The 26,863-nt window shown below is 42.2% G+C and overlaps 1 protein-coding gene across 7 annotated transcripts; it reads left to right on the forward strand.

The window, feature by feature from the left end:
* On the forward strand, positions 1–26,761 carry myo9b (myosin IXb). Of its 7 annotated transcripts, none has more exons than XM_027153566.2 (41): positions 19–348; positions 711–1,554; positions 3,750–3,844; positions 4,217–4,279; positions 4,406–4,505; positions 4,599–4,699; positions 4,806–4,929; positions 5,014–5,103; positions 5,387–5,503; positions 5,915–6,049; positions 6,328–6,449; positions 7,094–7,235; positions 7,383–7,581; positions 8,016–8,091; positions 8,366–8,458; positions 9,538–9,577; positions 9,957–10,079; positions 10,264–10,344; positions 10,463–10,573; positions 10,700–10,822; positions 11,009–11,158; positions 11,563–11,717; positions 11,933–12,337; positions 12,474–12,561; positions 14,463–14,639; positions 16,329–16,399; positions 17,612–17,718; positions 18,255–18,436; positions 21,280–21,387; positions 21,482–21,658; positions 21,817–21,858; positions 22,054–22,165; positions 22,297–22,370; positions 22,788–22,980; positions 23,225–23,353; positions 23,448–23,553; positions 23,974–24,105; positions 24,344–24,467; positions 24,628–24,728; positions 24,991–25,123; positions 25,466–26,761. In XM_027153566.2, exons 2-40 carry the CDS (start codon positions 838–840, stop codon positions 25,118–25,120), a joined length of 5,415 nt encoding a protein of 1,804 aa, XP_027009367.2. In that variant the 5' UTR covers positions 19–348; positions 711–837; the 3' UTR covers positions 25,121–25,123; positions 25,466–26,761. The 7 variants fall into 7 exon arrangements, 6 of the variants coding, with proteins under 6 accessions (XP_027009367.2, XP_027009365.2, XP_027009364.2 ...); XM_027153564.2 differs by having other exon boundaries at positions 21–348; positions 796–1,554; positions 24,991–25,112; XM_027153563.2 differs by having other exon boundaries at positions 22–348; positions 24,991–25,112.
* The last annotated feature ends 102 nt before the right edge of the window (positions 26,762–26,863 follow it).

Genomic DNA, 26,863 nt, shown 5'->3' on the forward strand with positions numbered 1-26,863 from the left:
AGTTGTGGAGTTTTTCAGTGTTAAAGTGCTTCATTTTGGTCTCGCGGTGTTTTGAGCCGCTTGGCCTTCCACAGGGCGGGGATCGTAGCCTAGTGAAAAGGCTCGGAAGTGAGACGCGAGTGTGGAGTTCCGTGGGAACGCTTTAATAGTGCGGCTTAATATTTACTAAGGGCTTTGTTCCTGTTGCGGAAGTGATTTTTTAGGGTTAGAGCTTTGATTTTATTTCCACTACATCTGAGCTGCTGTGTTGTTCCTCTCATGATGATGTAAAGACAAGTGGCTCTGGACCTGGACCTGGACCTGGACCTGGACCTGGACCTGATGAAGTGATGGCAGAATAAAGAGCAGGTAAAAGTTGTGATAGAAAACCTCCTGGTGCAGGGATGTGATTTATCCCACAGTCACATGTCACTTCATGATCTGCGTTCATTTTTTACACCTGTTGAAGAATTACAGAGCAGCAAATGCAAATATTATTCGCTTTGATGTCATATTCCAAACTTTTTATTTGTTTACTTGTTTATTTATTTGTTTGATTGTTTGTTATTGACTGATTGATTAAACATGAACGTTTGTAAGCGCCAGAGATTTTCCAGCTTTGGCACTTCCTAGTTCAATCAGAACAAGTGTGAACATGCACTTTGTTTTCCCCCTGTCCTTTTTTGCATTCCCTTCCTCTCCGCACACCCTACACACACACACACACACAGCACACAAACACACATATACACACACACACACACACACACACACACACACACACACACACACACTCTCTCTCTCTCTCCTCTTTAGTTGCTGCTGTGTGTGACATGTGGTGTGTTTTTGATTGTCACAATGAGCTTCCCAGAGAACAAAAGCACCACATGCACGTCCTACATGCTACAGATACACGTGAGACCGCCCCTCAGTTCACGTCAGTCCTGCACAGTCAGGGTGCGAAAGGACACCACGGCGGCCCTGGTGGTGCAGAGCATCGTTGAGCTGCTTGAACTCGACTCCTCTCAGCCGTACGAGCTGATGGAGGTGAGGGAACATGCAGGGGACAAACACGTCCTCCGGATGGACGACTGTCTTGTGGATCGCCTGCTGCTTTGGCCTCAGGAACATGAGGAACATCAGGGTTATTATTTCACCTTTCAGGAGGGCAAAGACGTGAAGGATCTGTGCAGCCTCGCTGTGATTAATGAGGCCAGTATTCTAGAAACTCTACGCTGTCGCTTCTACAGGAGCCAAATCTACACGTATGCCAGTAACATCCTCATCAGCATCAACCCCTTCAAGTTCCTCCCAATCTACAACCCCAAAAATCTGCATAGGTACGAGAATTGCATTCTGGGAAAAGAAGAACCTCACATCTTCGCTATAGCAGACGCTGCATTCTGGGCCATGCTGAACAAACGTAGCAATCAGTGCATCGTCATCTCCGGAGAAAGCGGCTCGGGGAAAACACAGAGCACCAACTTCATTATCCACTGTCTGACGGCGCTGAGCAGGAAAGGCTGCACCAGCGGTGTGGAGAGGACCATCTTAGGGGCTGGACCAGTACTGGAGGTAACTTTCTTCCACTTTACCATGGGTTAGGGTTCAGAGCACACATTAACTTGTTTACTGTCACTGTAAGGAGCAAGCAGTTTATAAACATGAGCAGAAAAACACTCACACATTGGACTTTACTCCTCTGACCTGAGCTTTACGCCACAGACAGTGCAGCTGAGTTACTTTCACTTGTGTGTAAATTACTACTAGACCCTTCCCCTGCTCTGGGCTCAGGTGGTTGTTGGTTTCTTCTCTTGTTTAGTTGTTGGTGGGTGAAGACATTCCAGGGTAGTGATAAGGGCACATTTAAGGGAGTGTCGTGATTAGGGGGCACATTTAAGGGAGTGTCGTGATTAGGGGCACATTTAAGGGAGTGCCGTGATTAGGGGGCATATTTAAGGAAGTGATCAGGTGTGATGACAGAACCAGGCTGTCTACAATTAGTAATTTTGTAGTGAGAGTGTTGTTCCCTCTCCAGGGCATTTCCCACAGGAGAGCGTGTGATTGGCTGCTGCTGCTGATGTCATTGTGTCATGCAAAGAAATGAAAACCTAAATGTAATCCAAACTCATTTAGAAACAGGAAGCAGTGCATGTGATCACATGACTGATGGATTTATACTTCCTGGTGTTATAAAAAGAAACAGCCGTGTGTGTGTGTGTGTGTGTGTGTGTGTGTGTGTGTGTGTTGTATAATCAGTGACTTATGAATTTGTTGAATTGTTCAGATGTTTAGAGAAGATGAAGGAGTATTAGTGAGTTTAGAGAGAAACTCTGTGTTCATCTCTAAACACTAAGGTGTGTGCTTCATTCTCACACTGTGTTAAATCCTGTCTGTAACTCAACAAAACTTGTTTAACCTGTTCAGCACTATAACTACCACAAACTCCTTACACAAAGTGTGTGTGACTCTGTGTGTATGTGTGGGAATGTGTGTGAGAATGTGTATGTATCCGTGTGTGTGTGTCTGTGTGTGTCTGTGTGTATATATGTGTGTGTCTGTGTGTATATATGTGTCTGTGTGTATATATGTGTATGTGTGTGTGCGTGTGTGTGTGTCTGTGTGCATGTGTGTGTATATGTGTGTCTGTGTGTATATGTGTGTGTCTGTGTGCGTGTGTGTGTATATGTGTGTATATGTGTGTCTGTGTGTATACAGTATGTGTGTGTGTGTATGTGTGTGTATATTTGTATATGTGTGTGTGTCTGTATATGTGTGTGTCTGTATGTGTGTGTGTCTGTATGTGTGTGTGTGTATATGTGTATGTGTGTATATTTGTATATGTGTGTGTGTGTGTGTGTGTGTGTCTGTATATGTGTGTCTGTATATGTGTGTGTCTGTATATGTGTGTCTGTATGTGTGTGTCTGTGTGTGTGTGTGTGTATGTGTGTGTGTGTATGTGTGTATGTCTGTATATATGTGTATGTGTGTATGTGAGTGTATGTGTGTGTGTATATGTGTGTGCGTGTATACGTGTGTCTGTGTGTGTGTGTGTGTGTGTGTATGTGTGTATGTGTGTGTCTGTATATGTGTGTGTATATGTGTATATATGTGTGTATGTCTGTATATATGTGTGTGTGTGTGTGTGTGTGTGTATATGTGAGTGTATATGTGAGTGTATGTGTGTGTGTGTATATGTGTGTGTGTGTGTGTACGTGTGTGTACGTGTGTGTGTATATGTGAGTGTATATGTGTGTGTGTATGTGTGTGTGCGTATATGTGTGTATATCTGTGTGTATATATGTGTGTGTATTTGTGAGCTCCCTACGTCTCATACCCTAGTTGAAGGGTGTGGGTCGACACAGAATACCAGAGCAGGTAGAAACATGCTCACCTGCATTTATTTACACATGGAGAACACACACACACACACACACACACGCACACACGCACACACACACTTTAGCAATAATCTGGATCTGTTCTGCTTCCATGGAAAGAGAAGCTACAGTGGCCTGATTTCAACCTTTAACAGTAACATCATTCTGTGTGTAAATAAACACAAAGGGGCAGAAAATATTCAGTTTGTGTACATTTTATTGTAGATATTTTCTTCATATCCTCAGTCTCTTCATCCCTCTGCTGCTGAGAAGCTCTCTATAACATAATGCTGCCAGCAGCGTGTGTGTGTGTTTGTGTGTGTGTGTGTGTGTGTGTGAGTGATTTTTGATTAGGTTTGAGAAGATTTGTTTGACCTTTTGTCTTTTCAGGCTTTCGGAAACGCAAAGACGACGTACAACAACAACTCCAGTCGCTTTGGGAAGTTTATCCAGGTGAATTTCCTGGAAGGAGGAATTGTTAGAGGGTGAGTCAGGTTGTGTTCATCAGCATTCTTTAGTGGATCTTCTGAAGGATTGTGTGTTACAGCATCATACTTTATGTAGTTCATATTACATTTTTCTCTCTCTCACACACACACATACACACACACATACACACACACACATACACACACACCCACATACACACACACACACACACACACACACACACAGCATGTGCTGCCTATCGGTTACAACACCATATTTAACATGATGTACAAGACAGATGTAACTGAATACAAATTATTCCTGATTGGACACAGAATTGTTTTAAACGAACAAACACTGTGTGTGTGTATGTGTGTGTGTATATGTGTGTGTGTGTGTGTGTGTGTGTGTATATGTGTGTGTGTCAGAGCCACAATAGAGAAGTACCTGTTGGAGAAATGTCGTCTTGTTTCAAGGAAGAGCAGAGAAAGGTTGTTATTCTTATTATTGGTCATATTCAAGTTAATTGTGTTTAAATGGTATTTGATCTCATCTTCACTTATGTTTCTTCTCATTATTCTGACGTGTGTGTGTGTGTGTGTGTGTGTGTGTTACAGAAACTATCATGTGTTTTATTACCTGCTTGTCGGAGCATCTCAGGAAGAAAAAGAAGAGTTCAGACTTTTAGAACCTGAAAATTATTATTACCTCAAACAGGTACACACACAAATTTCACACAGACAAACACACACACAGACCCAGTAGTGTGTGATATCAGGTGTGTATCTGACTATTGTGTTGATGGTGTAGGATCAGTGTGACATAGATGATGCAGCAGAGATTAAGTGTGAGTTTAAGAGACTTCAGCAGGCCATGGAGATGGTCGGCTTCCTGCCTGCTACCAAGAAACAGTAAGTTACAAAGAGGAAACATCACACACTCGCATTCTCGCATACAAACACACACGTGTGTGTGAAGTGTATGTCTCTCTCAAACACACAGTTGTGTTGTTTCCAGAATATTCTCTGTGCTTTCTGCAATTCTGTATCTGGGAAACGTGAGCTATGAGCCGAGAGCAGATGGAGACGGAGTGACTGTGGGACCCCCAGATGTTCTTCAGACTCTCTCTGAACTGCTCAAGGTCAAATATACACCATGTATACGTACATGTTATTTATGTTGATATTCAGTTAATAATAAACTGTGTGTGTGTGTGTGTACTCAGGTGAGAGAGGATCTTCTAATCAAGGCTCTGACTTGGAGGAAAACTCAGACAGCAAATGACGTCCTTGTGCTGCGCTACAGCCTTAATGAGGTACACCTGATTCTCCCAGTGTGTGTGGTTGTGTTTAGTCTGTACTAATTGTGTGGTTGTGTTTAGGCTGTACTAATGTGTGTGTGGTTGTGTTTAGGCTGTACTAATGTGTGTGTGGTTGTGTTTAGGCTGTACTAAAGTGTGTGTGGTTGTGTTTAGGCTGTACTAAAGTGTGTGTGGTTGTGTTTAGGCTGTACTAAAGTGTGTGTGGTTGTGTTTAGGCTGTACTAAAGTGTGTGTGGTTGTGTTTAGGCTGTACTAAAGTGTGTGTGGTTGTGTTCAGGCAATCACTACACGAGACTCGATGGCTAAATCTCTGTACAGCTCTCTGTTTGACTGGATCGTCCTCCGCATCAACCACGCTCTCCTCAATAAGAGGGACATGGAGGATGCTGTCCCGGTACTCAACACGCACACACAAACACACGCACACACACACATGCACACACACACACACACACAGTCTTTAAGCATCACCCACTACTCATTAAGTCCCCATGATTTCCTGTGTTAATCCTGGCCAATTCCCATCCTCAGTCACGTGAAGCTATCCATGTACCACATGACACGCCCATGCATAGCTCATGTCACCGTGATTGACAGGTGACCGTGTATTCCCCTCTTTCCCTGAGAACACAGCCCCACCACATCTGTAACATCACCAGGATTTAAGCTCTCTGGACGATGATGCACTACTCAGGAGCTCCTTTACTCATTAATATTCATCACTTTATTGCTGAAACAATTTAAGCACCTGGATACACTCATCCACTGGTTTGTGTGTTAAAGCGTTTGTGTTTGTGTGTTTCAGTGTCTCTCTATCGGTGTGTTAGACATTTTTGGCTTTGAGGATTTTAAGGCCAACAGCTTTGAGCAGTTCTGCATTAACTATGCTAACGAGCAGCTACAGAATTACTTCAACCAACACATCTTCCTCCTTGAACAGGTCAGTTACACAACTACACACCACTACACACAGTTGCACACAACTATACATAAACACATACAAAGAACTATATAAAAAGATGTATTATTACACATCACAACAAAACGCTGGACACAAAAATAACCCCACACAGCTACACTCAGTTGTGTATTACTACACACAACTGTATACAACAACACAACTGATATCCCAGTGATGTCACTTTGTGCCTCATTTTATAGTATATAAATACACACACGAGTGTGTTAAGCAGGAATATGTGTGTGTTGGTGTTTCAGGCAGACTATGTGTTGGAGGGAATCAGCTGGACCTCAGTGAGTTACACAGATAATATTGGTTGCATTAATCTGATCAGTAAGAAGCCCACAGGTCTGCTGTACCTGCTGGATGAGGAGAGCAGGTGAGATGCAAACACCTCACATTCACACTGAATAAACTACACTACACTATACTACACACTATACTACACTACACTATACTACACTACACTATACTACACTACACTATACTATACTACGCTATACTACACTACACACTATACTACACTACACACACTATACTACACACACACTATACTACACTACACTACACACACTATAATAGAGTACATTATGTCATTCAGCCCAATACTACACTACACACACTATACCACACTATACTACACTACACACTATACTACACTGTGCTACACTACACACTATACTACACTGTGCTACACTACACACTATACTACACTACACACACTATACTACACACACTATACTACACTGTGCTACACTACACAAACTATACTACTCTATACTATACTACAATACACTATACTATACTACACACAATATACTACACTACACGCACTATACTACACTACACTATACTACACTGTACTACACACACTATACTACACTATACTACACTACACACACTACACTACACACACTATACTACACTATACTACACTACACACACTATACTACACTACACTTCTGCCTTCATCCCTCCCTCTGTGTGTGTGTGTGTGTGTGTGTGTGTGTGACCCTACTCCAGTTTACCTCAGGCCACTTACAGTACACTGTTGGAGAAGTTTAAACGGCAGCATCGAGAGAACCCGTTCTTTATTTCTACACCAGTTCTAGAGCCAGCGTTCATTATCCGACACTATGCCGGCAATGTCAAATATCAAATAAAGGTTGGTCACTTGGAGCTGTTATTTTTCAACGCTGATTGCTAGAAAGCAAGTTTTGTGTGGCTATGCAGCTTCATGTGTAATGTTATAATGCACTATTTAATGAAGAAGGTTTCGAATAGAAAGTATTAATGCTTCATGTTCCCATAGGATTTCAGAGAGAAAAACACGGATCATGTGAGGCCTGATATCGTGGCTCTCCTGCGCAGTAGTGAACGAGGATTTCTGAGGTGCATAATTAGTACAGACCCAGTTGCAGTGTTCAGGTGGGGAATTCTCCGGGCCACTATACGTGCAGTGTGTGCCATGAAAGAGGCGGGGAGACGCTGGGCCACTGAAAATCCAGGTAGTGAGTGAAGCTGAGATTTACCATAATGATGTTTTTACATTTATAACACAACATGTGACAGCAATGAAATGGGTTTGTGGTGCTGTAAGTGATAATGTAGTGATGTAACAGTGATGTGGTGATGACAGTAACAGTTATGACAGTGATAATGTAGTGATGTAACAGTAATGTTGTGATGACAGTAACAGTTATGACAGTGATGAGTAGTAGTAGTAGTAGCTTATATGATAATGTAGTGATGTAACAGTAATGATGTGATGACAGTAACAGTTATGACAGTGATAATGTAGTGATGTAACAGTGATGTTGTGATGACAGTAACAGTTACGACAGTGATAATGTAGTGATGTAACAATGATGTTGTGATTAGATGTAATGGTGATGTAACGTGCAATATTTCTGTGGTGATGTAATGCTGACGGCGTGGTGTGTAGCGACAGTAAGGAGATACTCTCGTGACTCCCTGAAGGCACAGAAGAGACCGAGCTCCTCCATTGGGCGATTGATGAGGTGAGACTATCACCAGCTGTCTTTCTCTATCTGTCAATTTCTCTTTCTGCATGTAATATTCTTAAAGCTTTTGATTAAATAAATATTTTAAGCAGTCATAATGACTGAGACTGAAACAGTGGTGTTGATTCTGAACCATCGTTAAATTATTGAAATAAACAGCATACCTGATAGACATGAACATCATATGAACCATACGAAGTGATATAAACAGATTATAGCAACTATTTAAATTAACATCAGATGTTGTTATTTCTGGGTTTGGGGCGTGCAGCCAGTCTTATCTCATCGACTTCTCCTTCGACCGCTCTGAGGAGTATCCACTTGAGATGTTGGAGGACGTCTTTGCCACATTCGAAAATAAAAAGTAAGCTGATACAAACATCACACACGGGTTCCTCTGGACTCATCTCTTATCTTCTCATTGGCTCTTCTTATGAAACACTGTGCATTCCAGAATTATTGGCACCTGTCAAGACAAAGAGAAAGTATTCTTGTGTGTGAAAAAAGAGTAGTGCAGACAACAGGTGATGTGTTTATCTCCAGTTAGTATTGTATGTGAGTAGGAGTGAGGGATCAAGCTGAACTTCACAGTACAGGACAAACAGCTACAGAGATATTTCTGTTTTCTTCTCACTGTGTGCTCATGTGTTCATTTCCTGACTAATGTTCCTGATGAAACTTTTATTTTTATTTTGTTTATTATGGAGTCTAATTTAATTTAACATACTATTGTATGGGTGTCAATACTTTTGGAATGTATGAATAATTGGGGTCTGATGAAATGTAAACTTGGTGGTGGATCTTTTTATTTGGTGCTAATCTCATGACCGTGTTCTCCACTCAATCCCAAGTGCTTCAGCTCAACTGTTAAATTTGTTCAGACGGTTTTGTGTAAGATTTCTTTTTGCTAACGGCTAATTAGCCTGCAGCTACAGAATGGACTTGAGTTACATCCTGCTGTAATGTTCTCTGTTCTAGTCACTGTGATGTGAACCTGTGTGCAGTTTAAAGTGCTCTAGATGCTAGTTCCTGTTAGCATGTACCCTATTTAGCCTTTAGCTACACAGCCGTAAACACTCTCATCTGCTGTATCAGGGAATTGCATGAACAAATCCTCTGCAGTGTAACACAATTAGGTGGTGAAGTTCCTCAAAAGTTCCGTCTCTCCACCATTTCTCTGAGGAAATTGCGACACCGTGAGTCTGGGCCTCTGCTGATCCACTAATCCAACACTTCCTCTACAATGCTTTATAAAGCTTCATAACTCTTTCATTTCTCTATTATAATCAAATCTTATACTATAATACTGTATATTCTGTCCCTCTGCTCTGTTCTATCTCTTCCTCTTTTATAACACTTTAGTAAACTTTAGAACCTTCAGTCTGAATAAACACTGGCTTTGTGTTCATGTGCTGTTTATAACCTGCTGCTGCTGCATCGTAGGAAGAGTCGCTCGGGCCGCAACAAACAGATCATACCAAAGGTAACACTGGTGTCTATTACACACACAACACACACACTCAGTCAACACACACTCAGTCAACACACACTCAGTCAACACACACTCAGTCAACACACACTCACACAAACACACTCACTCAACACACACTCACACACACTCACTCAACACACACTAACACCTTCAAAACACAAACTCACTCAACACACACACACATGCACACAAACACACACAACACAAACTCTAACAATTTCAGCACACAAACTCACTCACACACACACACACACACACACACACACACTCCCTAAACACACACACTGAACACATGCCAACACTGAACACACACATACACACTCAACATACACACAATGATATTAAATGCTCACACTGCTTGTGTGTGTAGAATCTGTTGGACTGTCGATGTCTGAAGCTCATCATGGACTTGAATCTTTACAACAGCGACACTCGTGCTTTACTCCACCTGCACAAGAAGAAGAAACCTCCCAGCATCAGCGCCCAGTACCAGGTGTGTGTGTGTGTGTGTGTGGGTGGGGGGGGGACGACGACCATATTTTCCATCTTTTCCAAGCCCATGTTCCTTTGCTAGTTTATAAATAAATGGCCATTGAGATGAGGGGAACTGCGGTGTTTAATGGACCTAATGGACCAATCAATATGGATGGGTGTGTGTGTGTCTGTGTGTGTTTCAGACATCTCTGGTGAAGCTGATGGATACACTGAGGAGAGCCGAGCCATTCTTTGTACGCTGTATTAGATCCAATGCTGAGAAGGTTCATAATCTTAATAATTCTTGACCTTAAAATAATCCCAAATTTAGCAGACTCATGTGATCATATAGTGTGTGTGTGTGTGCATGTGTGTGTGTGTGTGTGTGTGTGTGTGTTTCAGAGGGAAATGCAGTTTGATGATGACTTTGTCCTTAGACAGTTGAGGTACACTGGCATGTTGGAGACGGTTCGCATTAAGAGATCGGGTTACGGAGCTAAGTTCACTTTTAAGGTACAGTACTGTGTGTATGACAGTAGTGTGTATGTGTGTGTGGGGGTGGGTCTGTGTGTGTGTGTGTGTGTGTATGTGTGTGATTATTTTACTTTATTTTTTACTTTACATTATTCTCTTGTGTAGGAGTTCAGGGATGAATTCAGGATTTTGCTGCCCAGTAGATCATCATCTCTCCAGCAGGACATCGAGAATCTTCTGTGTAAAATCACTTCAGACAAGAACAATTGGCAGATTGGCAAGACCAAGGTCTCACCTCCTCATGTCCTCATGTCTTCACCTCCTCACCTCCTCGTGTCCTAACCTTCTCACCTCACCCCCTCACCTCCTCACCACCTCATGTCCTCACCTTCATTCCTCCTGACATCCTCACCTTATGGTTTGTGGGTTTTTTGGTTGACTGACTGTCACTGACTGTCCCTCCGTCCTGTCCAGGTGTTTTTAAAGGAGATGGAGCGACTGAAGCTCCAGGAGACACTGCACAAGGAAGTGATGCGGAGAATCCTCCTGCTGCAGCGCTGGTTTCGGGTGTGTCTCGCTCGCAAACAATACCTGATGAAGAAGAGAGCCATCATCATTGTACAGGTGAATAAACGCTCGCTCCACATCAGGGGTTGAGGCTCAGATCTGTAACTCCTGCTGCTGGAATCTTCTCACCAGCTTTAATTAGAACGCTTTCAGTACAGCAGATAAAGTCTTTTTAATGTCATTCATTTCATACTGAAACAACAGAAAGAATGAAATATTTACATTTATATTAATTTTTAATCATTTTATAGGCATAAAGATTTAGATGTACAGAAACTGGACCTGAGATCCTGCTGTAAAATCATCAGTGTCTCAGATGATGTCATACTTTGAGAACTAATTTAATAGTGTTAAGATAAAACCTTTCCAGTACTTCCATCAGCAACCTCTCTGGCATGTTGAAGCTGCTGATGGTGTAACTGAGTGGTTGTTGTTGATATTTTTTTGGTGTATGATGTCAGAGATCATGGCGAAGTTTTCGAGCGTCGACCAAGTGCAGAGCTGCCTTCGTGATCCAGAAAGCATGGAGACATTCTCATGAGCGAGCAGAGTATCTGCGTCAGAGAGAGAGCCTGAGGAACCTGCAGCAGCTTAAACAGAGCTCAGAGACTCGCAGGTACACTGCTGTTAACCTTCATCACCATCAACATTATCACCATCATCACTTTCCTTACCATCGTCCTCACCACAAATGTCATCACCACCATCACCATTATCATCACCATAACTGTCACCATCATCATCCTCATCACAGCTGGATGAAAGTGTGGATTAGTGACAGTAGTAAACTCATAACTCAGGCCTATAATTTGCTGTTTAATTGTTTTTCAGGCGTCTGCAGGAGGAGCAAGGGAGTAGGGCAGATGGCCTTAAGGGTACTACAGGAAGTGTGGACAGCAGGAATGAGATGCTGCCACCACGCCTTGATGGTAAAGCAAAGCCACTGCCTCCCTTACCCGCCCATGCACCAGCAGAGAAGGAGAATGTGAAGAACCTCAGAAACGAGCCGCAGCAGAACCCAGGTGGCGTCACGGAGCCGACAGAGAGAAGAGCGAATGAGGGGAAAGACAGAAACGCATCTGTAGCTCCGCCCAAACCCGACCCACTCACCGAACCAAAAGCAGACGACGGTGGCGGCACGCTGCAGCGCTCCAAACCAGCCAACATGAAGGAGAAAGTGGAGAAGTGGAGAGAGCGAAGGAGTGACATCGAGAACTTCAGGATAAGCAAATTAAAGTAAGAGCTTTAGGGTGCAGGGGTCCAAGCACTCAGCAGTGTAGATGTGATTATAATGTGCTTCCTTTGGTTCTGTGATTTATTAATAATCCAACTTCATCACACTTTTGAACTTCTCACTTGTCTTCTCACTCAGCGGTCGAGGAATCTCAATGTCTCTGGATAATCTGAACTTCAGAACGAGTTCGTCTGAGTCTGACAGCACGTCTCCGTCTACCTCTGAGGTACTATAACACACACACATGTAATTACAGTCTGTAATGTGTGTGTTTCTGTATACTGTCTGCACACAATGTTATAGAAAAGATCTTTATTGTGATTGTTTAAAACAAAACCCTTTAGCAGCATCAACAATATACGCAGCACAGCACAGGTAAACAATATACACAGCAGAGGTAAACAATATACACAGCAGAGGTAAACAATATACACAGCAGAGGTAAACAATATGCACAGGTAAACAATATACACAGCACAGGTAAACAATATACACAGCACAGGTAAACAATATACACAGCACAAGTAAACAATATACACAGCACAAGTAAACAATATACACAGCACAGGTAAACAATATACACAGCACAGGTAAACAATATACACAGACAAAGACATAAATATATATATATATATATATATAATCACAGTATAGATACATTTAAAATATGGTAATGTAAATCTGTATAAATAAACTGAGGTTGTACAATGTGGTCGTTCCAGTGGGGTGATAATGCAGTAGTGGTTCAGTGTCATTGTTCTGTATCTTCTTCCAGATGGTAGAGGGGAGAACAGATGATGTCCAGGGTGTGTGGTGTCTTCTGAAATGCTGTTGTCCATTTTTGAAGTCAGTCATTGTAGATGTCATTGAGTATGAGCAGTGATGTCCCTATGACTCGCTCAGCTGCCCTTACTACCCACTACAGGTCCTTCCTGCTCTGTTCCAGACCTCACCGTGCAGCAGTAGGTCAGCAGGCTCTCTGTGGCTGAATGATAGAAGTTGGTCAGTAGGTTTTAAAGGAGATTTGTATGTTCCAAGGTCTGAGGAAGTAAAGCTTTTGCTTACATGCTGGGAGATGAGAGCAGGTCAGTACCTCTGGAACTGATGTTGGTGACGTGTACACACACCGTGATGTTGGTGACGTGTACACACACCGTGATGTTGGTGACGTGTACACACACCGTGATGTTGATGCAGATGAGGGGTTTATAAGCTGGTAGCAGAGACAGATGACCTGAAAGTCCTAGATGTGGCAGAGGTCTGGCTTTCTAGTCTTGTCGAATGTTGCACTAGACTTCATTTAAAATGTTCTTTTCTCTTGTTGGGAAGTTTACATTTTTATAGACTTTGTGCAGAATAGAACTCAAGGCTCCTGAGGTTATTACAATGCTATCTGGTTGAGTCGACAGATGACAGTTTATCCATGGCTAACTTGGCATAGTGTGATTATAGCGTGATGCAGCTCGGCCATGTTGTACTGAACATGTTCATACGCTAACGTCCTTACAAAGTAAAAACAAAGAAAAGCTGCTAAAGCTTGTAGAACACTGGGTCGCTGGGACTAGACGTGCCTAGTGTTGTATGTAGTGATGTAATGATTTATAACTCAGTGACTTTAACACAGTGTGTATTGGACACCAACACTTGATCAATGCTGATTATTCTCCTGTCACAATAATTTCCTCAAGTCATTGTGGTTTATAATAAAATCGGATCTGAAGTTGGAGCTGATGGAGAAAAGCCTCCCTACGTAGGCTCCCTACTCCAGTGGGAGGGTGTTATATACTGGTGTGTTGATGATAAGAGCATGTGGTGTTGCTTATTGAAGGTAGAGTTGATTATCAGCATGTTAATAACTTAATTGATGAAGCACAATCACAGGAAAAAGCTTTCATTTCAGACTTGAGCTGATTGAGATGATATTTGGAGTCTGACCTGCTCACAGTGTGTGTGTGTGGGGATTAATTCGTAATTCTGCCGTAATTCCACTCTGATGTTTTTCCTGCAAATCTGCTTCATCTCATCACTGCACTGTTCCTCGGCATGTTCTCATCACCGCTGTGAGAGAGAGTGAGAACACGCTTTCTGTAAGTGTGACAATGACTGCGCCTTGTTTGGGAAACCTAGGTGACACTGCGTAGACGTAAGCGCTCGAGACACAAGCGGCGATTGGCTAATGCCCGCAGCGGCCTCATGCTGAAGGCCACAGCGGAGTGTGAGGATTACTGGATTTTCCCACTTCCTCCCTTCAGCCCGGGAAGCTCATATCGGTCCAGTGCCCCTGTGGTGCTCGAGAAAAGCGAGGTGACCATCAACATAGAACGGCTAACACTCCCCATGACACCCCAGTGCCTTTAGAATGCTTTATAACTGTGCTCGTAGCTCAGTGCATGGATCCTGGCCGGAGTTTAGTGACTGGACAGAGCTGGAGTTCATTGTGGCTCCACTGAGGACAGAGAAATGACTGAGGGTTTAGTTTTATCTCCTTTGTTTTGTCTCCTCTGGTTTGGCTTTATACTGCACTCTGTTTTCTGTATGTGTGTGAATTCCTGTATCGTCATGTCACACGCCTCAACGCCTCACGTCACACGCCTTACGTCACACGCCTCACGTCACACGCCTCACGTCTCACGTCACACACGTCACATCACACATATCCTTCCTGTCTTTAATCTTTTGTGTAAAAGCGAGAAATATTATAGAAATAACTGTCCTTGTTGTAAACAATATTGTACCTAGATGTTTACGTCAGTGTTTTTTAAAAGGAGATTTTCTCTCAGGAATTATATCGAACATTACAGACTGCACCTTTAATACACAACAACAAACCCGGTTTCTATAACGACCGTAATACACTCAGCCGTCCACACCGCTGGTGTGTGAAGAAGATGTCTGATCCTCATCATCTCCACTCGGTCCCACTCTGAGCTCAGAGCACAGTTATAAGCAGGTAGATTATAAGAGTTATAATAAAGTGTGAATAAGGGTGTCCTAGGAAGTGCAGCTGAAGCTCAGCATGTCCTGACAGAGCCCATGTGCTGCTGCTCTCCTCATCATGGCTTTGTGTCTCTGTCGCAGTCGCTTGGTTTCCTGCTTTTTCTTTTTCTGTTAGCGCCTCAGGCTAAGTGGGAAACCTCAGATACACGTCTGACGTCACACTGCGGTGACGATGATCTAAAGCACATCGCTGAGTCAGGCTGAAACTCTGAGGCTGTGTTTCACCACAGGATTAATGCTCCACTTTACACTTTCTCTTTCTGTTGCCACACAACTGCTCTACTTTTATTTCTGTAGCAGCTCGAGGGAAATGTTTAGGCATCGAGTCACTGCAGGAAAAATGACCCAGAAACCCTTCAGTTTATTTTATAACCAAACAAATAGAAACGGGTCCCATAAAATATTTCCACAGTGAATGTAGTGACGCTCGCTGTTAGAGGGCACAGTGTGTTCCTCACTAATCCACTGAACCCTCATCATCATCATCATCATCATCAACCTTTTCAACACGCACTAATTATTAAACATCTGGACGAAACATCCTAGTAATCATCGTTCTAAATGTTTACCCTGATTTGACAGACAGGACTGTGAGGTTGAATGTAAGATCATGGTGAGTTTTTCCAGCATGTGGTGGAGGGAAAATCATCAGCACGTGTAAACCGAGGGAGGGACAGAACGCTCAGGTGTGTTAATGTGGAGCGTCTTGTAGTACTGGGCATTAAACCTGTCCTGATCTTTCTGTTCTCTGGGTTCTCTGGAGCGTGGAGCAGGTTCAGATCTCAGCTCTTTCATCAGACTGCATGCAGAATGGCATGTTTGTGTGTCTGTGTGTGTTTGTGTGTCTATATGTGTGTGTATGTGTATATGTGTGTGTATATGTGTCTATATGTGTGTGCATGTCTGTGTGTGTGTGTGTGTGTATGTGTGTGTGTATGTCTGTGTGCGTGTGTGTGTGTGTGTGTGTGTGTGTTAATGAGGCTGTTTTTCTTTCAGTTGCCTGATGGACTAAAATCCCATGTGACACAGAGTGACGCCACACACACACAACCACTCGCTCCTGAAAAGTGAGTGACGATAAACCAAAGAAAAAGAGTTGAATTTAAACAGAATATTTCATCAACCAGCTGTTAATGCACTAATCCCAAAGATTATAAATCCCAAAGATTATAAATCCCAAAGATTATAAATCCCAAAGATTATAAATCCCAAAGATAAACTAAAAATAACCTTTTTGTTTGGTGTCACAAGTGAAGCGATTCCTGTAACTAAAGATAAAGAGAATGGCTTGTCATGTATAGCTTATGTAGCAGAAGAGCTTATAGAGTGACATTATTAACTCCACATTATTAACTCCACATTATTAACTCCACATCAGTAACTTCACATCAGTAACTCCACATTATTAACTCCACATCAGTAACTCCACATCAGTAACTCCACATCAGTAACTCCACATCAGTAACTCCACATTATTAACTCCACATTATTAACTCCACATCAGTAACTTCACATCAGTAACTCCACATTATTAACTCCACATCAGTAACTCCACATCAGTAACTCCACATCAGTAACTCCACATCAGTAACTCCACATCAGTAACTCCACATTATTAACTCCACATTATTAACTCCACATCAGTAACTCCACATCAGTAACTCCACATCAGTAACTCCACATTATTAACTCCACATCAGTAACTCCACATCAGTAACTCCACATCAGTAACTCCACATTATTAACTCCACATCAGTAACTCCACATTATTAACTCCACATTATTAACTCCACATCAGTAACTCCACATCAGTAACTCCACATTATTAACTCCACATTATTAACTCCACATTATTAACTCCACATTATTAACTCCACATTATTAACTCCACATTATTAACTCCACATTATTAACTCCACATTATTAACTCCACATCAGTAACTCCACATTATTAACTCCACATTATTAACTCCACATCAGTAACTCCACATTATTAACTCCACATTATTAACTCCACATCAGTAACTCCACATCAGTAACTCCACATCAGTAACTCCACATTATTAAAACTTTGAAAACTCTGAAAACTTTCTTTAAATTAAATACTTTCTCAAGAGATCAACATTTCACACAGGACCCATCATTAGTCTATATAGAGAAGAAAAGACTCATTTTTCTTTTATTTAATTAATTATTTAATATATTATATAAATAGAGGAGGTTGAAATGCCTCTGAATGTGTCAGACTTTTATGTTCTTGTGTCTGTTCTTTTCTCCAGAGGAGGATTTTTTGGGCGATATTTCCCTTTGGGTCAAAAGAAGCGTCTCACACCTCAGGACGGAAACATGACGATGGCCAAGACACTGGGAGAGAGAGACGAGCACTGTAAACATCCCTCTATTATAGAGAGAGAGATGAGCACTATAAAGATCAATCTATTAGAGAGAGAGAGAGAGAGAGAGAGAGAGAGAGAGAGAGAGAGAGAGAGATGAGCACTGTAAAGATCCCTCTATTATTTATATATATATATATATATAAAATGTATGTATGTATGTATGTATATATGTATGAGAGAGAGAGGGAGGGAGAGAGAAGAGAGAGGGAGGGAGAGAGAAGAGAGAGAGAGAGAGAGAGAGAGAGAGGAGCACTGTAAAGATCCCTCTATTATTTTATATATATATATATAAAATGTATGTATGTATATATGTATGTGAGAGAGGGGGGGGAGATGAGCACTGTAAAGATCCCTCTATTATAGAGAGAGAGAGAGCAAAAAAGAAAGGTTGAATGTAATGAAGAAGAGAATAGGATATTAAAGGACAGTGTGTATGTTTGTGTGTTTATGTAAGTGTGTGGTGTGTGTGTGTCTGTGTGTGTGTGTGTGTGTGTTGTTTATCTTGATGTGATGTTTGATCCTGTAGTGAAGAGGTCCAGCAGTAACTCCCCCACGTCACTGAGTCCATCCTCACTGGTGAGTTGTAAGAGACAGAGTATAAAGATCAGCCGAGGGACTCGAGTGAGGGAGCAGAGCAACACCTCCCTTAACCGCCAGATCACTGACGGCACAGAACTACGTCACCTAGACGAGTTCCTGGGAAACCAGGTGTGTGTACAATGTGTGTCTACGGTGTGTGTACTGTGTGTGTGTGTGTGTGTACTGTGTGTGTACTGTGTGTGTGTGTATGATGTGTGTACTGTGTGTGTGTGTATGATGTGTGTGTACTGTGTGTGTGTGTGTGTGTGTGTGTGTGTGTACTGTGTGTGTGTGTACTGTGTGTGTGTGTACTGTGTGTGTGTGTACTGTGTGTGTGTATGATGTGTGTGTATGATGTGTGTACTGTGTGTGTGTGTATGATGTGTGTGTACTGTGTGTGTGTGTGTGTGTACTGTGTGTGTATGATGTGTATGTATGATGTGTGTACTGTGTGTGTGTATGATGTGTGTGTACTGTGTGTGTGTATGATGTGTATACTGTGTGTATGATGTGTGTACTGTGTGTGTACTGTGTGTGTATGATGTGTGTACTGTGTGTGTGTATGACGTGTGCATGACGTGTGTATGATGTGTGTGTACTGTGTGTGTACTGTGTGTATGATGTGTGTACTGTGTGTGTGTATGATGTGTGTGTACTGTGTGTATTATGTGTGTGTATGATGTGTGTATGGTGTGTGTATGATGTGAGTATGATGTGTGTGTGTACTGTGTGTGTGTATGATGTGTGTGTGTGTACTGTGTGTGTGTATGATGTGTGTGTACTGTGTGTGTGTATGATGTGTGTGTGTACTGTGTGTATGTGTGTGTACTGTGTGTGTGTATGATGTGTGTGTACTGTATGTATGATGTGTGTGTATGATGTGTGTACTGTGTGTGTGTATGATGTGTACTGTTTGTGTGTATGATGTGTGTACTGTGTGTGTGTACTGTGTGTGTACTGTGTGTGTGTATGATGTGTGTGTACTGTGTGTGTATGATGTGTGTGTACTGTGTGTGTGTATGATGTGTGTGTACTGTGTGTATGATGTGTGTGTACTGTGTGTATGATGTGTGTGTACTGTGTGTGTGTACTGTGTGTGTGTACTGTGTGTGTGTGTATGATGTGTGTGTACTGTGTGTGTATGATGTGTGTGTACTGTGTGTGTGTATGATGTGTGTGTACTGTGTGTATGATGTGTGTGTACTGTGTGTATGATGTGTGTGTGTGTGTGTACTGTGTGTGTGTATGATGTGTGTGTACTGTGTGTGTGTATGATGTGTGTGTACTGTGTGTGAGTATGATGTGTGTATGATGTGAGTATGATGTGTGTGTGTACTGTGTGTGTGTGTGTGTGTATGATGTGTGTATGATGTGTGTACTGTGTGTGTGTATGATGTGTGTACTGTGTGTGTGTATGATGTGTGTGTACTGTGTGATGTGTGTATGATGTGTGTGTGTACTGTGTGTATGATGTGTGTGTATGATGTGTGTGTACTGTGTGTGTGTATGATGTGTGTATGATGTGAGTATGATGTGTGTGTGTACTGTGTGTGTGTGTATGATGTGTGTGTGTACTGTGTGTATGATGTGTGTGTACTGTGTGTGTGTATGATGTGTGTGTACTGTGTGTGTATGATGTGTGTATGATGTGTGTGTGTACTGTGTGTGTGTATGATGTGTGTGTGTACTGTGTGTGTGTATGATGTGTGTGTATGATGTGTATGATGTGTGTGTACTGTGTGTGTACTGTGTGTGTACTGTGTGTGTACTGTGTGTGTATGATGTGTGTGTATGATGTGTGTGTGTGTACTGTGTGTACTGTGTGTGTATGATGTGTGTGTACTGTGTGTGTGTGTGTGTACTGTGTGTGTGTGTGTGTGTACTGTGTGTGTACTGTGTGTGTATGATGTGTGTATGATGTGTGTATGATGTGTGTGTGTGTACTGTGTGTACTGTGTGTGTATGATGTGTGTGTACTGTGTGTGTGTACTGTGTGTACTGTGTGTGTGTACGATGTGTGTGTATGGTGTGTGTACTGTGTGTGTGTATGATGTGTGTATGATGTGTGTGTACTGTGTGTGTGTATGATGTGTATATGATGTGGGTGTACTGTGTGTGTGTATGATGTGTGTGTACTGTGTGTGTATGATGTGTGTGTACTGTGTGTGTATGATGTGTGTGTACTGTGTGTGTATGATGTGTGTACTGTGTGTATGATGTGTGTGTACTGTGTGTGTGTATGATGTGTGTGTACTGTGTATGATGTGTGTGTATGATGTGTGTGTATGATGTGCGTGTATGATGTGTGTGTACTGTGTGTGTGTGTATGATGTGTGTATGATGTGTGTGTGTGTGTATGATGTGTGTACTGTGTGTGTATGATGTGTGTGTACTGTGTGTGTGTGTACTGTGTGTGTGTATGATGTGTGTGTACTGTGTGTGTGTATGATGTGTGTGTATGATGTGTGTGTACTGTGTTTGTATGATGTGTGTGTACTGTGTGTGTATGATGTGTGTGTACTGTGTGTGTACTGTGTGTGTGTACTGTGTGTGTGTATGATGTGTGTGTACTGTGTGTACTGTGTGTGTGTATGATGTGTGTGTACTGTGTGGGTATGATGTGTGTGTGTGTACTGTGTGTGTGTACTGTGTGTGTGTATGATTGTGTACTGTGTGTGTGTGTGTGTGTGTATGATGTGTGTGTACTGTGTGTGTATGATGTGTGTGTACTGTGTGTGTATGATGTGTGTATAATGTGTGTGTACTGTGTGTGTATGATGTGTGTGTACTGTGTGTGTATGATGTGTGTATGGTGTGTGTGTACTGTGTGTGTGTGTATGATGTGTGTGTATGATGTGTGTGTGTATGATGTGTGTGTGTATGATGTGTGTGTACTGTGTGTGTATGATGTGTGTATACTGTGTGTGTATAATGTGTGTGTATGATGTGTGTACTGTGTGTGTTTCCCACAGATGAATGATCTACAGTCCCGAGCGAAGTCTCTGTCAGAGACGGAGGTGATTTTCCTGACGGCCACAACGCAGTTCAGAGACACTATAAAGAGCATGTACTCTCTCTCTGTGAGTAACACAACATTACTCTCTCTCTCACTACACCCTACTCACTGTTCACTTATCAATGTGTGTGTGTGTGTGTGTGTGTGTGTGAGAACAGAACCCTCAGATCAGTTATAAAGGCCTACTGCAGGGATATAAATCTAAAGTGGAAACTTTAGCTGCACAGAAGAAGAAGGACGAGGTGCCGCTAGTGGTGAATTTATTTCAGTCTGTGCTGGACGGCTTCATCAGAGCCGAGATTAAACGAGTCTCATCAGAGTGTGACCTCACCAAGGTACACACTCACTTGTAATAACAATAATTAGTGATGAAAATAAGTAACAATTAATACTGGAATGCGGAATTAACAGAAAAACACCGTATGAATAAACACACACTGTATAAACACTAACTATTATTAATATTATTATTTTAATATTTCATATTTTTCAGCCCACAAAGAAGATGAAGAGGGTTCGAGAGAATGATAAGTGTGTAAGTTTATTTCTATTATTCAAACATTTCATTCTGACTGTCTACATTACACTTTAGTGCACTTCTCTATATCCTGTGTGTGTGTGTGTGTGTGTATGTGTGTATGTGTGTGTGTGTGTGTGTGTGTGTGTGTGTGTGTGTGTGTGTGTGTGTGTGTGTGTGTGTGTGTGTGTGTGTGTGTGTGTGTGTGTGTAGCCTGACAGCCCCCTGGATCACATGTTCTGTACGTACCAAGTTAACATTGTTCAGTCATGTGACATGTGCGGCTCGTTCATCTGGGGTATGGAGAAAGCCTGCATGTGCAGCGGTGAGTTACCCACAATGCACTGCTCTTAAAACCTCCTCATTACATAGTGCAGCATGTTGGAGTGAAGAGTGATCAGTGTGTGTGATCTGAGAGAGGTTGTGTGTCACTGTAGTGTGTGTTGTGTTTTACAGCATGTAAGATGGTGTGTCACAGGAAGTGTATGTGTAAGATAATAACACACTGCTCCAAACACATGGTTAAGAAGGTAAGTGATTCTCCAACAGTGTGATTTATTATTCCTCTGAAATACACGTCAGCGCCCCCTCGTGGTGCCTCTGTCTCATTAACACCAAAATCTCCCTTTTCTAACTAGCATTAATAACTGACCCTAACAGCTGGAGTAACACAAACACACACACACACACACACGTATACACACACACACACACACACACACACACACACACTGATCTGATTGTGTAACACACTTTTTTTTATTGGTTTCATTTTCATTTTGAAGTTAAAATTGATTTATCTTGATTTCATTTAAAACTTTTTTGTATCTATTAATTCTAAACGTTAATTAACTTTACTACACCTGGTCCAGACAACACACTGACAATACTGCACAACATTGACACACTTACTGTGTGTGTATATGTGTGTTTGTGTGTGTGTACAGGCTGAAGAAGGGAAAGTCACAGTGTATTTTGGAGTGCACTTGCCCACTCTGACCAGCAGGGCGGAGCCAGTGCCCTGTGTGCTGGAGAGGCTGTTGGCGCATGTGGAGATGAACGGACTGTACACTGAGGGAATTTACCGCAAATCAGGGTCCACGCTCAAAGCCAAAGAGCTTCATCAGCTGCTGGACAAGAGTGAGACAGACACACACACACACACACACACACACGCACCTTTCAGCTGCAAACATCTGTACACACACACACACACACACACACACACACACACACACCTTTCTGCTGCAAACATCTGTACACACACACACACACACACACACAAAACATAACAGAAGCCCTGATTTGCTCGGACAATGTAAACTTTATTGATGATTGTTGTCTTAGAAACAGGCATGTGTGTGTGTGTGTGTGTGTGTTTCAGGTCCTCAGAGTACCAGTCTAGATAATTATCAGATCCACACAGTTACAGGTCTAATTAAGTGCTGGTTACGGGAGTTGCCTGACCCTCTGATGACCTTTAACCTCTACAACGACTTCCTGTATGCTGCAGGTGTGTTTTTTATACAAAATTACACACACACACACACACACATCGCTGAAGCTGCTGTCTCATGGTGATGTCCTAACCCTTTACTTTCCCTCAGACTTGCCGGAGAAGTCTGAGAGACTGAGAGCCATATACAGGAAGTTAGAGGAGCTTCCTGCTCCGAACTACAGCACACTGGAACGTCTTATCTTTCACCTGGTCAGGTAAATGTCCCAGTCCACCTGCCCTGCACACCTGCCCCATAGTGCACCTACTGTACTGTACACACTGATTACTATACTGTGGGTGTGTCCCAATCCACACATGCTGTTTACTATACAGGTTACATACTTCTTGTGTGTCTTGGTGCATGTGTGTGTCTGTGTCTTGGTGCATGTGTGTGTCTGTGTCTTGGTGCATGTGTGTGTCTGTGTCTTGGTGCATGTGTGTGTGTGTCTTGGTGCATGTGTGTGTCTGTGTGTCTTGGTGTGTGTGTGTGTCTTGGTGCATGTGTGTGTGTCTGTGTGTCTTGGTGCATGTGTGTGTGTGTGTGTGTGTGTGTCTTGGTGCATGTGTGTGTCTGTGTGTCTTGGTGCGTGTGTGTGTGTGTGTCTTGGTGCGCGTGTGTGTCTGTGTGTTTTCAGAGTGGCAAAGGAGGAGTCTTATAACCGAATGTCTGCTAGTGCTCTGTCCATCGTGTTTGCTCCTTGTATCCTGCGCTGTCCTGACGTTTCTGACCCGCTGCTTAGTATGAGAGACCTGCCTAAGACCACACTGTGAGAGCCTTCACTATACACACTCTGAGAACACACTGTAGATTTAAACACACACTGTAACTTTAATCATACACTAAGAACACACACTGCAGATTTAAACATACAATGACACACACACACACACACTTAAAAACACACCACAACTTTCCATCTGACAGGAGGAATACAACTCTAGTGAGAGAAAGCTACACTGAAACAACCACATCTATACCTGTGGTGTGTGTGTGTGTGTGTTTAGGTGTTTAGAAGAGGTGATTGTGGAGCAGATGAAGAGATTTGATGAAAAGATGAAGGAGATCCAGCAGCTGGAACATGCTGAGGCTCTGGCAATTAAACAGCTCACACTTCGCAGACAGAACACGGTCAGCTAGCATGCTAATACAGTTAGCATGCTAATACAGTTAGCATGCTAATACAGTTAGCACACTATTACAGCTATTAGATTTGCTGTTCTAGAGAAATAACAGTGTTCGGTTCTTTCGCTCCTCTCAGCAGTGTAAAGTGTCTCTTCTTGTTGCTCAGGTCCTGGAGACCATGAGGGGGAAAGTGGACATGTCTCGGGTGGACGGCTCAGATTCAGAGAACACGCTGCTTGCGAGGATTCGATCTATAAAGGATGAGAAGTCAGTCACTACTTTAGCATATAAACCACTACCTGTTAGCATTGTAGCATTAGCACTTTTACTGATGTTTCTCATTTTCTCTTGTTATAACTTTATATTTGTGTCTAAACTGTTTACTGTTTTTTATCACATATTATATTGTACATAATTTATTTTTACTACTTCATTAAATTCTAAGCTAACAAGTTATACCTACTTTAGCTAGCTTCAGATTAGCAGAAAGAAAGTGAATTTTAATTTGCAGTGTTTTTGTGTGATTTAGGAGTAAACTGGCCTTCATGCTGCCCGACCTGGACACTTCTGATAACGAGAACCTGGACTGTGAGAGCACAGTGAGCTCTGAGGGTCCTCTGGAGAACAAAATCTCTCTCCTGGACTTGGAAGGTCAGTAACAGGTACAGATGAGCATTTTGTTTATTTTGCATGACATCACTGCACAAGAAGGTGGCTGTGCTCATCAGGCTCCTCTCAAGCTCCTCTCAGGCTCCTCTCAGGCTCCTCTCAGGTTCCTTGCATCTTGCTTGTTTGTTGTTAGCAGTTGCTGCTGTTATAGCGATATAATGCTGGTCTCTGCTAATGCTATTGTGGAGCTGAGCTAATGCTAAATGAACTCACAATGCATTGTAGGAGCAGTCGGGGATGGGGACATGTCAAACTGGATACAGCAGCTAGCATGACTTAACATGGGTTTATCACATGAACTGATAGAAATGTGGCTAATAAAGTTTACCTTTCAGGTCAGCAGCGTGCACTGAAGCTGCGAGAGGTTCCTGAGGTGAAAACTCCCCAGAGACGAGTCAATGCTCAGTCCACGTGTGTGGCCCAAGATGACCACCGTGAATCAAAACCCAGCGGACGCTTCACTGACCTCGACATCCCCTTTATAGATGATGATGATGTTTAGCATGTAAACTTTCAGGCGTGTAGCACTAATCATTCACTATAACGCCATGTACAACAGGTGCAATATTGTTAGCATGGAATGTTTACAAATGAGAGTTAGCCAAGTGCTGTAGCTAACAACTTTCTTTGTACTCATTTACAGTCATATTTGTGTTGTTGCTATGGTTACGTTAGCTAATTAGCATTGTGTGACCTGGCTGGTGTGGAGAGTGTGGTGGTAGTGTGACAAGCTGGCTAGCATTAAAGTAGGAGCTAAATATCTAGCTAGCTAATTGTTGACATCTTCACAGATTAGCTGGAATGTCAGTGGGAAAGTGAAATTTGTTAAATGATCATTAACTCCAAAGAGGAACTGAAGCTCGACTCTCAAACCGCTTTAGACTTAAACTTGACCCAATGAAAAACCCTACTGACGGCGTGTGCTGTCTGCTAGCTAGCATTGTTAGCTAATAACACACATGCTGCAGCTCACAGTGTTCAGTAAGCACAGAGTTTTTAACACCGATCAGTAACAAACACACTGCGCTGTGTGGGACGTGTCCTAGTCGCTAGTGACAGGATTTACACATCTGATTTTTCACACATTATACTTATTATTAAAAACAAGGTTTTGTGTGTAATTACATCTCTGACTTCATCTGTTCATTATTAATACACCAAATGTTACTGACTTCATTCATTCATTTGTGTCTTTGTGAAGTTTCCTGTTCACCTTTCAGCTGTAAACATCTGCACACACACACTCTCTCTCTCACACACACACACACACACACACACTCTCTCAGAAATCTGTATGTTATGGGAAAATAAAATGAAATTTCAGTGTGATTTCAGACAGATCTTGTGATTAGAGGAGATGGAGATTAGAGACTTATTTCTGCACATGTTTCATTCACAATTTTTTTTAAATGTTTTAAAATAAGAGATAAAATGGATAATATTTCTGCAAAAGAGACGACTATTGCTTTGTCTTCCTCCTCTTGGTCATCGTCATCATCTGCTGCTGCTATTTATTATTATTCATTTTGAAACGTCTGGATTTGAGTGAAATCTGTGGTAAGAAACATAATTCTACTGTATAGGACAAACTGATTAATTGCAGAATAAAACAGACAGAAATGGTTAACATCCAGATTGTATTGTCCATTAATAATGTTGATCCTATTCTTTTATGTCCGTGTGTGTGTGTGTGTGTGTGTGTGTGTGTGTGTGTGTGTGTGTGTGTGTGTGTG

This window comes from Tachysurus fulvidraco, chromosome 1, assembly GCF_022655615.1.
Source record: "Tachysurus fulvidraco isolate hzauxx_2018 chromosome 1, HZAU_PFXX_2.0, whole genome shotgun sequence".
Lineage (NCBI taxonomy): Eukaryota > Metazoa > Chordata > Actinopteri > Siluriformes > Bagridae > Tachysurus > Tachysurus fulvidraco.

Excerpts from the sequence above, each read along its gene's own strand:
- myo9b (XM_027153564.2), top strand. The coding sequence starts at position 838 with ATGAGCTTCCCAGAGAACAAAAGCACCACATGCACGTCCTACATGCTA. Across the intron at positions 18,437-21,279 it reads ACGAGTTCCTGGGAAACCAG|ATGAATGATCTACAGTCCCG; the intron begins GTGTGTGTACAA and ends TGTTTCCCACAG. Across the intron at positions 23,354-23,447 it reads CGACTTCCTGTATGCTGCAG|ACTTGCCGGAGAAGTCTGAG; the intron begins GTGTGTTTTTTA and ends ACTTTCCCTCAG.